Source organism: Epinephelus fuscoguttatus, linkage group LG8 (assembly GCF_011397635.1).
Source record: "Epinephelus fuscoguttatus linkage group LG8, E.fuscoguttatus.final_Chr_v1".
Classification (NCBI taxonomy): domain Eukaryota; kingdom Metazoa; phylum Chordata; class Actinopteri; order Perciformes; family Serranidae; genus Epinephelus; species Epinephelus fuscoguttatus.
Window position 1 is genome coordinate 452,501 of NC_064759.1, and position 13,590 is coordinate 466,090.

Genomic DNA, 13,590 nt, shown 5'->3' on the forward strand with positions numbered 1-13,590 from the left:
AAAAACGGAGACTTTTTTCAACCTTTTCCTTTAAAACATGTGAGACCTCTGCGCCGCTGTCACACACAGGGAGAGGTTAGTGATGCTCACAGCACTGAAACTGAGACCAGACATTATAATAAAGTAATAATCCAAGATTAATCAGAAACTACAAGTCTGTCATGTTAGCTGACAAAATGTTTGTTATTTGTGTGAACTGAGCCTTTAAATTCTGAACATGACTCTTTCCCTCAGAGAGCCTGACTGTTTGCTCACTGTGGGCTGCTGTCATCACCGTTTCCTTTCTCTGTGTGTTCACACTGCAGCTCGCTCTGTACACACACATTTACAGAGTGTCTCATTACATGTATCTGTAATCAATAAAGATGAGGTATGACGCATTAATGCAGCGAGGTGTTCAGACACAGAGAGAACATGGCTGACATCATGTTCACATGCTGCTAATAGAAACTGTGTGCAGGAACATGGTGTGCAGCTAATTAGTGTATAACGTGTGGATCTGTGACAGCTCTCTGCACGCTCTGCACAGGGTGGACAAAATAATAGAAACACCTGTTAAACAGTGGGAAGCTCTCAGAGAGTGCTCACCACCACCGCTAATGATCCATCACACAGGTTTATTTCTTATTAACAACTTCCTCATTATTATTTTCTCTTTAGTTTCATGAGGAGAAAAAGATGTAATTTTCTATTGGTGAGCTGAAAAACAAGGAGCTGCTCCATTTGAACACATTAACGTACTGAGCATGAACTCATGATTAAAGATGTTCCTCTTCTAGTTTCAGTCACCAGATGAACAATTTTCAGATGTTGAGTTACCTGCTGCAGACACACTGACTGAAAACACTACGTGGAGGTCATTTAAGTTCACGTCAAGCTGTGTTAGATCTTGTGAGGAAGGTGCTGTGCAGCTCTGGTGATCTCACTGCAGACAAACTAATCCTGATAAACATCATGGATCCATGTGAGTGGATGACAGACCTGAAACACTTCCTATCCCGACGTGCTAAAAGCATCACAAAATAACAACAGCTCCAGTTTTTCCTTCTTGTCCTGTAAACATTCATCCTTTCATAAAACACATGAACGACCTGTTAAACAAATAAGTGCAGTTTCAATAATAAGTCTCAGTTTTCCCGCACTCAGTCCGTCTGCCTCTCTGTGACCACGTCTGCATTTATCTGTACATGATGTTTTATTTTGCAGTGAAGGTGCTGGGTGATGATATTTTTCTGTTGGTGATTTTTCAGAGAGCTGAACTCTGGTCGCGGTACGAAGCCTCTGAAACAGCATTTTACATGAAGCGGCTGCTCACTGTTGAAATGGCTCTGAAACATCACACCTCTCAGCCAATCGTCATCCAGTGAGCAGGACTGGACCCTCTCTGGTCCCCGGGCCGTATGTTTGATACCCTGCTGTGAACTGTCTGCTCTTCAGACTGAGTGTAACACTTTGGTGAGACAGATAACAGAGGATGTGATGACGGCTCCGTCCCACAACACGTGACGTTCAAAAACATTCTCTGTCTGAAGAGACCAAATCATATTTTGCTTCAGAAATCAACAGGAAACTGTTTGAAACGTTCCCAAATATTTCAATAACAGAGACATTTCAGTTTTTATAGCAGGGATATTTTACTTACTTTGTGCACTGGGGGTGTCTTCAGAACACTAGAGGGCCTGTTCATTAACAAACATTAACAATTATTGTACAACATTTAGGACCTTTTTTGGTTATCTACTTTAATCCTGTTTATGCACTCTGACACCTTGTTTACATTTAATGTAGAAACAAATTCTCAGTTCTGAAATAATTTAAAATTTATTGTGAATCAGTGACATACAGATTAACCGATGGTGTGCCACATGGTTCAGTTTTAGGCCCACTGTTGTTCCCTTGGTATATAAATGACATCTGAGCCTCAATAGAAACTGCACCACATATTTTATACAGATGATTTGATTCTTTATCCTTGTGCACCTTCTACAGAGGAAGCTCTATCAAATCTTCAGTGTGCGTCTGACTGCATCCAGAAATCCTAAAAAACCTCAGACTGATTTTAAATGAACCCAAAACTAAATGAATGTTTTCCACACATATCCTAGAGTTCAGTGTCGTGATAATATCGTACCCTGACCTCAGTATGGTGAGAATATGGTACGGTGGATCCTCTGCTGATTCCTCGCCCTCTCTGATAAATCATGAACTCACCTTGTTGTGTGGTTTGTTTGCAGCGTGGAGTCTCCTCACGCCGCTGTGTTGACCTGTGATGGGCTCATGGCTGAGGAGTGCAGCACAGACTAAACATGAACCTGTCTGAACTCAAAACACGCACATGCGCGCACACACACATACACATACACACACACACACACACACGTGTCATTAACCCTCAGGTGAATCAGCAGCTGTGCAGAGTCAGGAAGTGTTGCAGTGACGTGACGTGGAGCATGAACACATTCACCAGTGAGACTCTTGCATCATCTTTTCATTTTATTCCCGGTATAAGAGACATACAGTGATATTCTGAGGGGCGTGGCCTAAAATCAGACAGAAGAAACAGAACAGTGAGTGAATGCGAGGCGGCCCACATCCCATGTATTTACACCAAATCAAAGAGTGAAAGAGCTCCTGAAACACACCAGACTGTAGCTGCCACGTTTCCTCCCGTCAGACATCACAGACACCTCCTCCTGAAATCTCCTCCAATCAAACATCAAAACTCAGGACATGAAATCAAACTGGATGTTTTTTCTCTTTGTTGTTTGAAAGCCATTTCCTGCTCCGCTGCTTGTTAATATCCAAATCAACTTTCCTTCCTCTAAACAAACCTTGAGTTTGGCCCCGTTTTCCTTCATTTACTGTGGTCGCAGAACGAGTCGTAAACTTTAGATTGGCTCAAATGAGCTCTGGGAAATTTCAATCAATACACAGCGCTCTCACATACAGTAAACAGCTTGGGCTGTTTTCACTGGATTGATCGCGGGTCCAGTCGAGCGTGGTCAAAGTGACTCAGCTCAAAAGTGCGGAGAGTCTTTTTCACCATATATTTCTGAGGCAGAGCCGACCGGCGCCAGGGGAACCCTCAGCAGGTGTTTGGCCACCTGAGAACCGGTTCCACATCGAATCATCCGAGAGATGACCTCAGCTCGTCGGGTCAGAGGTCAGTGTACTTCTCTGTGTTCTGTGTTTCCACATCTCTTAAATCTCCTCTGCTGTTCATCTGCTTCCTACATCGATGAAGATGACACCTGGTGAGTCAGAACCTACAGCTGGAACCATCGTAGATGTCGCTTTAATCACCTTCACCCTGAATCTACTCTGGTGTTTGTATCAGTGTAGTAAAACAAGGAGTGGGAATCTGCAGACTGCTCATCATTTGGTTTGATTCTCAGTGTTACTACTTGCTTCTTTGAGAACAAATCATACAGTATCTGCAGTGATCCATTATTAACAGATGAGTTTACCTGCAGACAGTGTGTCTCTTGTTCAGGTCCCTTTTCCTTCAGCCTCACAGCCAAACTGTCTCCACACTGTAGATTTAAACCAGTCAGATTGTTTCCATCTGCAGCTGCTCACACTGACCCACTGTGGGGTCTTTATGTCAGCACAATGTCCACTGATTATTTCACCTGAAATAATATGAAGTGACTACGTTCTGTTGGATCAATGATCCACAACCTTTTCATTCTAAACACTGACTGCATTAATTCATTCATCTGAAAGTGTCTCACAGTCTCCTGCCTGTATGAGAGTAACAAAATGAGGGGGAGGCAGAGTTCATAACTGTGTTGTCATTAACGTCTCCATCAGTGGAGCGCAGCCTCGTTAGCTCTGAGTAAAGACGCTGAGCGGAGCTGTCACAGGGTTTCTGAGGTGAAACAGTCTGAGCAGAGTTATTCTGCTTTCAGTTGTTTAATGCTGCAGAGTGTGTCGGTCAGTCGGTTTCACTTGTTAACGTTACTGCTGATCGCTGCTCCGCTCTCTTAACGTTCCTCTCTGGGTGACGACAGAAGCATTTGCAGTTAGTTCGACATTAGATTAAAACACTTGTACCTGCTGACTTCTGTGAAGATGAATTACAAGTTAACCCTGAGCTGCAGACTGTACGAGTGCTGCTCTCACCTCGCGGTTGAGTTCAGCCTCTTTAGTTTCATTAACATCATGATATTAATAAACATTTTGAGAACTGGTTGGACCAGCAAACAGATTTCATCGATCAATCTTCTACAGCAGACTTCTACAATGGCCACAGGTCTGAGGAGGAACTGTGAGCTGCTGCGACACAAACCCAAAGACATGCTGCAAAAAAAGAACATGGCACCTGAAGGAAAGAGACAGAATACAGAGGCAGTCAGACCTGAATGTCTGCAGGCTGAACAACTGCTGCAGAGTCAAACTGATCACACCTCTGGGATCAGAAGCAGACAAAGAAAAGTGAAGGGTTTCATTTCAAAACTCTGGATCCACCTCATATATAAACGTACATACATTCATTAGGAGTGTAACAAACACATATTCATATTGAACCGTTCAGTGCACATGACAAATATGTTGAAGGGTCCTGTTACATTAAAAAATCAAACCTACATCTTAACCTGTGTTTAATTTAATGTTCATAACGAGGCGTCCCACAGGACGGGACAGGAAACATGCCGTTGGCCCCTCCCCCAAACCACTACATCCTGCTGACACACTGAGGACACTAGGCTAAGCTAAGCTAAGCTAAGCTAGGCTAGGCTAAGCTAAACTAAGCTAGGCTAGCTCTTTACAGGGTGGGTTAGTAACACCAGAAGCAGAAGATTGTCTGATAAACCACAGGTCTGACTGCTGGCTGCACAAAACACCTCAAGGCTTAATTTCCCCTTAGCTAAGGGATTTACTTCAAGGTGTTGCAGGGAAAAACTTTTCATTAGTTAAATTATGTTTGTTTTCATACATTTAATAAATTTAAAAACAGTTTTTCTCTGGTATTTCTACTCTTCCACTTTTCCAAACATGTACCGAACGTGGACTCCACTGTGTCATGTGGAACTGAACTGTTGTTACACCCATAACAAGTAAATAAAAAAAAAAAATAAAAAAAAAAAATATATACATATATATATATATATATATATATATATATATGTGTATATATGGTGTTTAATATTTCTCTGAATAACAGATGAGTAAAATACTTCATAAAAATAAAAATGTCTGAACATGTTTGATCAGCGTTTCAGTCAAACATCAGTTCTGGAATGAAACTCTTCAGATAAACATTAGATACAGTCTGACACACACTGACACCTACAACACACCTGACCCCGCCCCCCCGTCACCGTCACACACTATCATTAAATAAGGCACACATTTACACATACAGTTAAAATTTGGCTAGTAATTATTCCTTTATTTACAACCAGGAGCCACAGAGTTAATAATCAGAGTAAGTGCAGTCCGTTCTACGTTCTGTCTTCGTCCTCAGACACCAGACGGCTCTTTGACTCGTCCTCTTTGGGTCCAAACATTCTCTTATTACCATGTGGGAGGAGCCGGCGGGCGTGTGGAGCACCGATCTCATGGAAACATTCTGGAGGATGCTGAATGGACCCGATGGCGTCTGTTCTGACATGCCGTCTGCTGCGACGGGAAAAGAAAAGCGAGAAAAGACGAGAATAGCTGCTTCGTTGAAGGACTTCCTTTCTCTCATCAACACCGACACATTTGGTTCAGTGTTGGAGCCAGCTGACGGTGTGTGGATGAAGTGCATGATGGGATGTCTCTCTCGGGGGGTGGGGCCTATTTGATACGCCCAGAGATGACAGAGTATAGTAAGGCAAAGACAGAACTACTCTCTGGGGAATCTGTTCACCACAGGTTACATATACTGCATATGTATATGTATACATATACGGTGTGGATATAAACACACATATATATACACACACATGCATAATATAAACACATTCGAGGGCGGGGGCGGGGCATGGGGGCGAGGGGGCGGGGACTGGTTACCAACACTACATCAGAAAAGGTTTGAAGCAAAGCATGAATCTAAGCATCGCAGGAGCTTTAAGTCTCGGAGATGACTGATGTTAAAGTTCTTCCAACGTTATAAATCCACACTGAGGACATCGGCAGCCTAAACAGGAAGTGGTGGCGTCACGTCACCTGAGTCAGCGGTTCTATTATAAGCAAGTAGCTGAGCAATACCAATATGGTACAAAGATATCCGTCGGACAAAAAGAGGAGGGACAAACAAGTTTGGTTGAGGCTTTCGTCCACAGTTGAAGGTCTGAGACCTCGAAGCCTTTCCTCAGAGGGAAGTTCCTGTGAGAGGACGCACTGAGGGACGGTCCCTCTGCAGTCCAGGTGTGGACCTCCTCAGTAGTTGAACTTTCCCTGCTGGCTGACGGGGGACGTGGCGGGTATGAACAGGGGTTTGGGAGGGACGTCGGGTTTGAGAGAGGAGGCCCGGCGGACGATGGCGCCCCTGTGTTGGACATCCGGCTGCTCTCCATTGTAGCTGTGCTGGCGGGTCAGGTACCCGTTGGGGATGAGCGGGTAGTGAACCTCGCAGGCGCTGCCCGTCGAGTTCATCCGTGCCAGGAGGGGCGGCGGCTGGTGAGGCACACCGTTTCGTTGGCTGAAGCTGTGCTGGCGAGGTATCATTCCTCCTCCTCCTCCTCCTCCCCCTCCTCCTACTCCGCCTCCATTGGGCATCTTGGCGGCTGCGGCGATCAGCGAGTGCCTCTGGGAGGAGTGTCTCCTCTCCAGGGTGGACTGGTGGTGCGGGGGAATGTCCGGAGGGACATCCATGCGTCGGGTGAGGCTGTCTCGAGGTAGAGTGGACGAGCTGTAGTAGGGGGCGGACTCTGTCTCAGGTATCTGAGGCTGGATGCGGTTGGCGAACGCCAGCTGACCTCCACCGCCACAGGCCATCAGACTGGACGGGCTCATTAACTGGGAGTTCTTGGCACCGCTGGCCTCGTGGATGTGCTTCAGGAGCTCATCCAGTGATGTCACCTCCATCACCTTCTGGGAGTACCCGGCATATGGCTGCTGAGACAGCACGCGCTCGACATTGTGGATTTTGCGTTCCTCTGGATGGAGGTGACCTCCGACCAGCGGCTGCCCGTTCGACAGGCCGTGGGTGTAGGGGAAGACCTGCTGGTGCAGGAGGGCGGAGCTTGGCCTGGAGCCACCGTTGTGGGACTTTGGTTCCTTGGCGTTGTTGCAGTTCTGGTTCTTCTCCCACTGGTTCTTGAAGGCCTTCATGCTCTTGATGGGCAGTTCGGGGGTGGAGTCGGGCGTAGGAAGACCAGACAGCTCGGAGGAGTGGTGGAGGTGGTGGTGATGGTGGGGGTGGACCAGGTCTCCCATGGTCATTGCGTGATGTCCGTTTCTGCGTGGCGGGTGGTGCTCCTTGCTGTTGGCGAAGAAGGAGTTGTAGATCTTTGGGGAGGACACCTCCAGCTTGTCATCCTTACTCTGACTGTCCAGTAGCCCGTTGAGTTTGGCAAGGCTGCGGAGCGACAGCGCATGCGGGATTGGCGCCTCGGGATCCTTCGCCAGTTTCTTGGTCTTGTGGCCCACGTGATTACAGTAGCAGGAGACCAGGAAGCCGGAGAGGAAGGCTCCGAGGACAAAGGCCACCAGAACACAGGCGATGAGGAGGGTGTAGTGGACGCTGTGGTTGGTCTTGTCCAGGTCGGGCGGACGCCTCACACCTGAAAACAGGAAGACAGAGAAGAAGAAGAAGACGTGAGCTTTTCTGACACACACACAGATTTTCAGGAGCTAATGTAGGTCAGGCAGCAGCTGGGACACACAGGTTGTGTTTACTATGAGGACGCAGCATGAGACGTGTCTGAACTGAGCGCTTGGCTTCGTCTGCGTCTACCGTTAGACGATCAATATGGCCTTTCTCAATGCGCCCTGTTCCCTCCCCTCAGACTGACGTCGGCCTCCAGCTCCCCGCGCACACACAAATCAGCTCTGAAATGAGTTACAGCTTTAAATATTGATGTGAGCACAGCAGCAGGAACCTGATGTCATTTTCACACACACTCAGGATCAGGCCGAGAGCACCTGCTACGACCAACCAGCCAAAAATAACAGCTCGCTCCAACTGCTCACCGCGTGTGGCGCCCTCGCCAACACACACTCAAATGAGGTTGTCAGATTCTTTTCAGAATGAAGCCGAGGGCGCAGTCTGTGCACCAAAAACACTGCCGAGGTAAATCTACCGTGGAAACGTCCTTGTGTGGATGTGACCTCAGCACTGTGTTTGTTTAATGGCGTGAAAGGCGACGACGAGAAGAGGAGCGAAAGCTGCCACCTCTCCTAATCAGAGCTCATTTACAAGAGGCTGCCGCCATCTGTGGTGTCACGGGCTCCTCTCCGCCCTTAATGACAGTCTGTGTGAAAGTGAGGAGTATGTTGAAGAAGAGGAGGAGGAGGAGGAGGAGGAGGAGGCTGAGCGGAGGGACAACATGCAGGTGTCCCAAACTGCAGCTAATAAAAGCTCCACTGAGGAGCGATGCATCTAAATCAGGCCTGATGAGATGTTCAGGATGAGGATGATGAGGATGAGGAGGATGAGGATGATGAGGATGAGGAGGATGAGGATGGTAATTGGTGGATCAGTGCAGTAATTAGTTTCAGTGACCCAGACAGATGTTTGACTGAGTTCAGACGTGGACTCTGGTTCTGTGGAGCAGTGATACTCAACATACGGCCTGAGGGCCAAATCTGGGCCCCGATAGGGAGGCATGTGGCCCCCAACCATTTTCTGATTCACTGTGAAAATAAAGTGATTCACACTGGGATTTTTACTTTCATAAAGATTAAGCTGCTTTCATCCCATCGTACAGAATCTAACCTGACGAGCTGCTGATGTTGTGTCGTACAACTTCAGGTATTCACACACCAACAAGATTTTTCAGACATTTTATCAATGTTAAAGGTTCTTTTTGGGGAGTCTTTCCTTCCCTCATCCCTCTATCCGTGAACAGATGTGGTCTGCTGTAAAGCCTTTCAAGGAGGCAGGTGGCCAGGTGCCGTACGGCCGTTTAGATCGGCTGAAGGTGTCGAGTCCAAAACAAACCATCAGCATAGAGCTTGTCTGTCAAAAAAAGAGTACCAGGGAAGGATCTAATGGATCTCTGACAGAGGTCTGAACTCAGCCCCAAATGTCCTTCAATCTTAGAAACACCCTGCGTACATGTGCAGAGCACCTGATGGTGTGACGAGTCCTCATTTGACAGGACGCTAAACGAGCTTCATGTGTGGTACTGATGTGTCAGACGTGTTGTGATGTGTTGACGATCTGAAGAGTTTATTATCGGAGTGGTGGAGTCGGTGTGAAAGTTGGAGGTGGCCGGTGAGCAGGTGTGAAGGCTCATTATGTTTCAGTGCATTCATTACAGAGAGCAGCTCTGCCTCCATTTTCTCCACAGACAGACACACTCTGTAATCTTTCTGGAAATAAAGCTTCCAATTAAAAATACTCCATTTTCAGCCATTTATTCCTCTGATTGCTTCGACTCATGACCACATTAAAAACTCATAAATCATAATTGCAATCCCAGTGGGAGAGGCAATCAGACGTGATGCCGCAGTGAGCCTGCTAATACCTCTTCTTTTCATCTGCCACCGTTTTTTACTGCTCTCATTACACCGGACGCCAATCAGCTCGTATCGGGTTAAAGTTTGTGTCTCTGCCTGAACCTCTCAACGTCCCGACACGCCGAGCTGACGGCCGGCTGTCGTCTGTGAGTATCTGTCGTCCTAGTGTCAGCAGTGAGTTCTGCACCTGCAGCTTTTTTTGTGCTGATTCAACATGTTGAATCGACATCAGAGCTCGACGGTGAATGACATCACTCTAACAGGAAGTTTAGCTCAGAGGAGTGTCAGTGAGTAAAGGAGGCGCTAAAGTCCAGAGGGAGTGAGACCAAACCAACTTGTTCCATAAGGTCAGATTATTTTTCTCTTCAGCAGAAACGTTTCTTGATGGTTTGTGTTATTGTTCACTGGCGCACGGTAAATATGCTCTGATTGTGTTGTTCATGTGCTAACTGGCTAACTAGCATCAAGACGCTCTTCCTGGCTGTAGTCTTTGTCCTGCGCCGGGTCTGATACCCGACAGGTTCAAAGTAAAAAGATGTGTGGTATAAGTGTATTATTTTGACAGTTCCTTTTATTTTGAAAGTCAGTGACACAAGTGTAACCCTTTGACTCCGTGGTCACATTGACCATGAGGTCAGACATATGACGGGTAACCGGTCAGTTCTGGTTCTGAACATTACAGGTATGGATGCAGGACTCTGCTGTGAGGTGTGTAGACGTGACGCAGCAGTCGCTCTGGTTGCTGCTGGTTCTCTGTTTGGTGTGTCGGGGCCTTTCTAACTGCGCTCTGTGCTTGGCGCCCCGCCCCCCTCCCACGCTGCTCCGTGAGTCATCACTCCCTCTGGACTCTGACCCCTCCTCCCTGCAGCCTGGTGAGCACTTCCTCCTGGTTGATGCTCTGAGTCAAGTGCTGTGACGGGGGGTGAGACGCACAGCTGAGGTAAACAAACGCAGAGCGTCTCAGTGTCCTGTCACAACATGTTTCATGAGCCGGCCGATGACTCAATCACTGGGTACGTGGGACATATGGTGCCACCGGTCACAGTGAAATTAAAACCCTGTGAATCACAGCGACAGCCTGGCAGCAGCGAGCTGGGCACAGGAGGCGCCGGCCAATTGTACACACCCACCTGGCTTCCTGTGCACGGCTCCACCAGCCTCTGAGATTTAAATGTATTTTTTATTTTAAATCAGTGTGTTTATGGGAGGAAGTCGTCACCTCGAGTCGAGGCGATAATTAACGTCGCTTTGCGCCCGTTTAACGACTTCCCTTCATGTTTACACTGATCGTCACATTTTATTTCTGTGTCAACTCAACATGGTCTCAGCTCAGAGCTTAATATAGAGACACCGCGTCTGCCAAAAGGTAAAAGACAGATGGGCTGCATGAGCCAAGGAGAGAGGACGGTGACAGTCAGGAGAGGAAGAAGAGGAGGAAGATGAAGATGAAGGGATGAAACTCAACCTTGGTGACAAACTGGCATGAAGAGATGAGTGAATGTGAGCGGACTCAAAGAGACGAGGGAGCAGGAGAGAGGACAGGAAGTGAAGACAGAGATGGAGTCAATGTATGTGTGAGGAGGAGGAGGAGGAGGGAGGTGAGACAGACAGACATGTCGGGGTGAGTGACAGACTGTCACTCAGCTGGGTTTGAAGCCTGGTGCTCTGCAGCAGCTGTGATGTGGTTGGAGGAAGAACCGTGGCGTCTCCTCCTCAGCGCCGTAGGAGGAGACGTGCTCTGTGGTTACATCCATATTGTTAAAAATAGCCGTGGCGGGGGGTTATGTAAACAGGCGGCGGCAGCTTGTACTAATTGGCAATGTTTTTTCCACAAGGGAAATAAAGTGAAGAGTTTTTTCTCCTGCAGGTGATGAAGAAATTAGAACAAAGTGACAAGTCGTCTTCAGCATGTGAGAAACGGCGTCTTCGTTTTACACACATCTTAACGCCATTAACGACACACAAGCTTCTCCATGACACCAATTACACTCATCTGTGACTCTGCAGTTGTGACTGAGTCTGTTGCTTCTGCTGCACAAACATTAAAGCGTCACAACTAAACTGGAATCCAAATGTTGCCGGGAAGAATCGACAGCGACACTTTCAAGGTCAGATCGGAAATAATTGAAACAACTTTTCCTTTTGCAGCCAACTTTTCTTTTGTATCAGGATTTTCTCAAGGGTGCGATTAAACACTTTGTAACCTGCAGAACAACTTTTTTTCTATTTTGGTGCATTAAGTGAAGACGTTCCAAAATATCCCTAATTAGTTTCTGCTTCTGCAGCTTACAAGTGCATGTAATTGTTCCCTTAATGGCCACTCCATCCCAACGAGAAGCCAACCACACAAAATGGCCCCGGGCTTCACAGGCGAGCGCCCTCCTCCTCTTCCTCCTCCTCCTCCTCCTCCTCCTCTAATGCTGCAGATTTATTTCTTCCACACTAAAAATAACAATTTAACTCCTGAAAGCCCCCCCCAACCCCCTGAGGACCAGATTGGAACAAATGAATTATTTTGCTCTTTGAGAAGCTCCGCCCCGCTCGCAGCTAGTCATCTGACAGCTTTAATACCCCACGTGTGTGTGTTTCAGTGTGTGTGTGTGTGTGTGTGTGTGTGCTGACAGACATGCTTAGCAAACAGAACATGATGCTGTGTGTCACTGTGTGTGCTCAGTTTAATCTGAGCGTGCCCGGTTTAATCTGAGCGTGCTCGGTTTAATCTGAGTGCAGGAGCTCAGGTGAGTTGCTGTAACAGATCCAGTCCAGTTCAGAGTCAAGCTAACGAGCTCTGCATCTCATGAGTCTGATTGGATCCAGCTAAACGAAGCGAGCTCACAGGACACAGTGATACCGTGTGGATCGCCTGCGTCTACACCAGAGTCACAGCTTCCTGTCGCAGAGACGTTTGGTCTCAGACACTCAAACAGCACACAGTGTTGGTTATTTAAAGGGACGGTTCACATAAATTACAAATAAACATTTTCTCACATCTCTGCTCCTCCAACACCCAAACTCCAACACAGGGGGCGCTAACGTTCATTAAAGTCCAGTTCAGACCAAAGATTCATGACGAAACGAAACTGTTTCACAGCGTTACAGAGAAAAGTGTCAGCCGTGTGAACTGGCCGGTCTGAGCTCGACTCAAGCCGGCTGATGATGTCACCTGACACTCAGCTGGTCAAATGGCTGGCGGCTGGTTTTAAAGTACGTCACCTGTTTCAACAGCCAATCAGCAACTCAACTCATCTGGTCGAGAATCTTTGGTCTGAACTGGACTTTAACATCAGGTCAAAGTTTCTGTCCAGCTGCCATTAACGCTCTTATCTCATCGCTAAGATAAGAGCGCAGAGCTGCCCAACGATTGACCTCACAACACATCATCAGCTACAGCAGCTGCAAGGTCAGCTCAGCTAATGCTAACGGTTAGTTAGCTGGTTAACGTTACGTGAGTTAACGTGACTGACTGAGCGACTGTTTCACCAGAACACAACAAGACTAAAGAATCAAACTGTCAGTCATGTAAACAGCATGTCTGAGTGAACGACCCCTCATCACCTCACGACGTCATCACAGTCCAGCTGTTATTGATTTAAATGAGAAGCAGCAGAAATTAAAACTTAAAGGACTGACCACAGTTCAGAGTTTTGTTTTTCATTGTGTTTCCACCGTCGACCAGAACACTTACAGGATGTATTAAACTGTCTGTACAGAGTCTGACCGGCTGCTGACCTGCTCACTTCTTTCGGCTGTTTGAGGACAACAGTTTCATATGTATTTATAATGTTTCTCATGTTCTGTCAAAAAACAACACAATTTCAATCCACAATTAACCATCGGAGCAAAAATCAGACTTTAAATTTAAAGACTAAAGATTGTGACTTTTTTTTTTTTTATATATATAATTATCGTCTGAAATGAAATGTTTTTACTGTGAGAACATTTTTAGCTCAGCTCTACTTCCTGCTGCAGAAATGG

At 46.8% G+C, this 13,590-nt stretch overlaps 1 protein-coding gene across 4 annotated transcripts in view; it reads right to left on the reverse strand.

Moving 5' to 3' along the window:
* Nucleotides 1-5,368: 5,368 nt before the first annotated feature.
* Nucleotides 5,369-13,590, reverse strand: part of sema6e (sema domain, transmembrane domain (TM), and cytoplasmic domain, (semaphorin) 6E) — a 182,305-nt gene continuing 174,083 nt past the window's right edge. For all 4 annotated transcript variants that reach the window (XM_049582618.1, XM_049582617.1, XM_049582615.1 and 1 more), the window contains one exon: nt 5,369-7,715. In XM_049582618.1, coding sequence (XP_049438575.1) covers nt 6,370-7,715 — 1,346 coding nt within the window. In that variant the 3' untranslated portion in view covers nt 5,369-6,369. The remainder of the gene's footprint in view (nt 7,716-13,590) is intronic.